The 4520-nt window shown below is 36.9% G+C and overlaps 1 protein-coding gene across 1 annotated transcript in view; it reads right to left on the reverse strand.

Annotated features, from left to right (window-relative positions):
- Positions 1–4520, reverse strand: part of CHST9 (carbohydrate sulfotransferase 9) — a 201066-nt gene that overhangs the window by 99811 nt on the left and 96735 nt on the right. Inside the window, exon 3 of the mRNA XM_024120989.1 lies at positions 440–485. Coding sequence (XP_023976757.1) covers positions 440–485 — 46 coding nt within the window. The remainder of the gene's footprint in view (positions 1–439; positions 486–4520) is intronic.

The raw sequence follows: 4520 nt of genomic DNA on the forward strand, positions 1-4520 counted from the left end.
GGGCCCGTGAGCCATGGCCGCTGAGCCTGCGCGTCCGGAGCCTGTGCTCCGCAACAGGAGAGGCCACAACAGTGAGAGGACCGCGTACCGCAAAAAAAAAAAAAAAAAGAAAAAAGAAAAAAAAGGTAAAATGTGAATTTTTTCAAATAAGATGAACGTTAATTATTCATTAAGCTAGATATAAGTGAAATCCATCTTCAAAGTCTTTGGCTTCCTTTGTAAATTTCTCGAGGGCAAGGATCATGGTTTGCTCGCTTCTCTCCCCGACCCTCCAAGACTTTATATACCCCAACAATGTCACCTAGGCTGTGCTTTCTGATGATGGTTATCATCATAAGAACAGGTGTATAAAAGCAACATTACGGGGTTTTCAGATATTGTGGGTTTTTGCTCTGCTTATCTAAAACTACCTGAGACCCAAACATCACGGAGAGTTTACTCTCTGATTCTGGCTATAGGATGCAAGTAATTTACAGGCCCCCATCCTGGAAAAGAAGAGAGAGGAAATTCATATATTACCATCACATGCAAAGACATTTAAGAAACAATCTACATTGATATACCTCAAAGTCTCTGATATTTATTGCTAGCCAAGAAAATCATGGGAAGGGAGAGGATCGTGAAACAGAATATGTCATCCCTGTGTTTCTGGGCTACTCAGGTGGTGACAGGCTTCATGTCACTTCTTAGGAAACCTGGCATTACCTTCAAATTTTGCCACAGAAAAGACAGCTTTGTGCCTATACTGTCTACATCAGAGAAAGAGATCTGGGGACTACTGGGGTAGGCGGAGCTGGAAAACATCCATCACAAGGAAGAAAATTTCCTTGGATTCTTTGCATTCTACTCCATAACCTTTCAAGGTGTTGATTCACAATTATAGTTTCTGCTTAAAATTTTTGAGTACTTAGGATAGATCTCTTTAGGTAAAATTGATACTTGGGATAGATACGTCATGTACATCTCCTGGTGTGGAACATCCAGTGACCCACTGTTGGATAACCTAGTTTGTGAAGCTTGGAAGAGTAAATGAACTGAAATCTAGGATAAAAGGACAAAAACTCTTTGAGGGAAGCGATCCCATGGATATTTAAATCATCCAGAACTACTGGTAGTTTACTTTGTAGTGAAGAGCTCTAATTTTGGGGGTTTCCCTTGAGCCAACGATTTTCCATCCTGATAATCAAGAAAGACGACCTCTTTCTGCCAGATGAAATTACTAAATGTAACACAGAATATTTCTTCTGGTTTAGTCATCTCTGGGGAGAGGTGAGTCTCAACTCATTCTGAGAACAATTCTAGCGAACCACAAGACGGCTATTCAGACTTCTGCTTTCTAGATTACACTGGTCCAATTCTTCTTTCAAAAAAAATATTATAAATATATAATATATAATATATATTATATACAGTACACTATACAATATATTTTATATATTGTATAATTTTAATATATATTATATATTACATGTGAAACTATATTAATATATATCTTATACATATGCATATGTAATGTTTTCCTCTTTGCATATTGTCTTGTTTTTCAAAATATCCCTTTCAAAGTATGTTGATAAAAATTTGAACAATTACTTAAGAATGATGAAGCTTAAACAATGGTAGGATTAATTCTCTGTCCTGCTATTCTGCTCCATTTAAAAAACCCACTATCAGCGTGATTCATATATAATATTGTTTTCCTAACCTTAATTGAAACAAAGATCCTATTGGCACTTACCTTCTTAATTAATCTACCACCAAATTTCATTTGTGCTAGAATATACCAGTTTATACTTATGTCAATTAAATGCTATTCTAGTAATAACTTATAAGGCAAAAGAATCTGAAAAAGAATAAATATATATATATATAAATGAATCACTTTGCTGTACACCTGAAACTAACACAACATTGTAAATCAGCTATACTTCAATTTAAAAAAAACTATAAAAAATAAATAAAACTAAAAAATTTTTTTAAAAAAATGCTATTCTATCTTTAGAATGATTTAAAATATATATCCAAGGGCATTTTGCATCGTATTGTCATGAGTTTCCTGGGATAAGGTATCAACAGCTCCACTTGATTTAGTAATTTCTGCATTTTGGATGAAGGCACTTGTAAGTCATTTGTACAGCTCATCAATAAGTTATAGGTCCTACAGTACAACTGATCCTCACGGGGTAGAACTTGATATTTAATCCACTGCTTCAACTCACTTTGATGTAATTGCAACTTTATATTTACTGGTCACCCATGTAACAATAGCATGATTAAGATAACACTTTTGTGGCTTGGTGATAACAATATTGTTTAGGCTACGACCCAAAATCTTTCTCTATACAAAACTGATTTTACCTGGCACATCTCATTGTTTATGTAATCTGTCACGTAACCATGGAAGGAAATTAAATCGATGTCGAAAAAAATGGCTATTCAAAGAGTCAAATGCAGCTGCTTCCTTATCTCTTATGATATTCTGCTAAATTGCTTACAGATTGCATAAGAAATTGTTCTCATCAGGTATCGCCTCTAAGCTCTCAGGTTTATAATGATCAAGTCATTTCCTTTAAAAACATGGACATGAGAGGCTTTTTCCCCATCTTCACGAAGGCTCAACTATAAAGGCTGTGCAAGGACTTCTGCCAATTTCTTCTTTTTTTAATTTATTGTAGTAAAAAACACATTAGATTTATCCTCAACAAATTTTAAAATGTACAGGATGGTATGTGAACTGTAAGCACAATGTCATACAGCAGATCTCTAGAATTTTTCATCCTGCATAACTGAAACTCTTTACCTATGGAACAGCAATTCTCCATGCCGCTCTCCCCATCCCCAGGAAACTACCATCTGTCAATTTCTCAAGGGTCTCAGGAAACCTGACATTGGGGCATAATATTAAGATTATACTCCCAGACTGGATACACTTTGATGGTCTAGTTTGGCTTTCCACTTGTCACAGACTGAAGTATGTAGTTAGATGAATGCGTGTCCTACACTATATGCTAAACTTGTTGAAAACAAGTTAGATGAAAACAAGTTAGTTAGATGATTCAGTCTTACTTCTCTTTATAATTTCCCCAAACCTAGTTTAGTGTTGCATATAAATATGTCATGAATTAAACTGTAATATTTCTTTTCAAAGGTTAACTAATGTTAATTTTAAGGATCTGATAAAAAGACAGGAAAGTAAATGCCATTTATTTTTGAATTTATGAACTGTCTCCTAAAAATAAAGCCTCCTCTCTCACCTCCCAATAATAGTAATAGCATGCATAGCCCTTTAGAGGGTTTGACTATATCTTTTTTTTTTTTGCGGTACGCGGGCCTTTCACTGTTGTGGCCTCTCCTCCCCCGTTGCGGAGCCTCCGGATGCGCAGGCTCAGCGGCCATGGCTCACGGGCCCAGCCGCTCCGCGGCATGTGGGATCTTCCCGGACCGGGGCACGAACCCGTGTCCCCTGCATCGGCAGGCGGACTCTCAACCACTGCGCCACCAGGGAAGTCTTATATCTTTTAAATCATTGCTGTTCCTACATATTTTTTTAATGCTATGACTCACTAGGATGTTGAGCTCAGACCGTATAATTAATATAGGCTGACTTTCTTGCTATGTGATCATGTATTAAATAACGATAAATGTTTTCCCATGGTCAGCTGTGGAAATGGTTTTAAATGTCAGCATACGGGCTTGCTTCACACAGCAGAAATTAACTGGGTTTGGCCAGAGCCACTAAAGTTATTAAGAATTCAAACCTTACATCCAGTAAACCTGTTCTTATATTGCACTTACAAGATTGATTACAATATTAAAGGCTTAATTGAGTGGTATAGACAATCTAATGAAAAAAGATCTTCCCCCATCATCACATTACTTTATTCTGAGTCATTTTTGTTTTCGGTGGGAAAGCACGTTTCACCTGTTGAAACTTGGTGTAAGCACCATACTAAGTAATAGGTCAAGAACTGATGGGAAATCAATTTTTTTTAACATCTTTATTGTAGTATAATTGCTTTACAATGCTGTGTTAGTTGCTGCTGTATAACAAAGTGAATCAGCTATATGTATACATATATCCCCTTATCCCCTCCCTCTTGCATCTCCCTCCCACCCTCCCAATCCCATCCCTCTAAGTGGACACAAAGCACCCAGCTTATCTCCCTGTATTCGGCTCCTTCTGACTAGCTATCTATTTTACATTTGGTAGTGTATATATGTCCATGGCACTCTCTCACTTCGTCCCAGCTTACCCGTCCCCCTCCCCGTGTCCTCAACTCCATTCTCTGTGTCTGCATCTTTATCCCTGTCCTGCCCCTAGGTTCTTCAGAATGAATTTTTTAGATTCCATATACATGTGTTAGCATATGGTATTTGTTTTTCTCTTTCTGAATTACTTCACTCTGTATGACAGACTCTAGGTCCATCCACTTCACTACAAATAACTCAATTTCATTTCTTTTTATGGTTGAGTAATATTCCATTGTATATATGTGCCACATCTTCTTTATCCATTCATCTGT

This window comes from Physeter macrocephalus, chromosome 19, assembly GCF_002837175.3.
Source record: "Physeter macrocephalus isolate SW-GA chromosome 19, ASM283717v5, whole genome shotgun sequence".
Classification (NCBI taxonomy): domain Eukaryota; kingdom Metazoa; phylum Chordata; class Mammalia; order Artiodactyla; family Physeteridae; genus Physeter; species Physeter macrocephalus.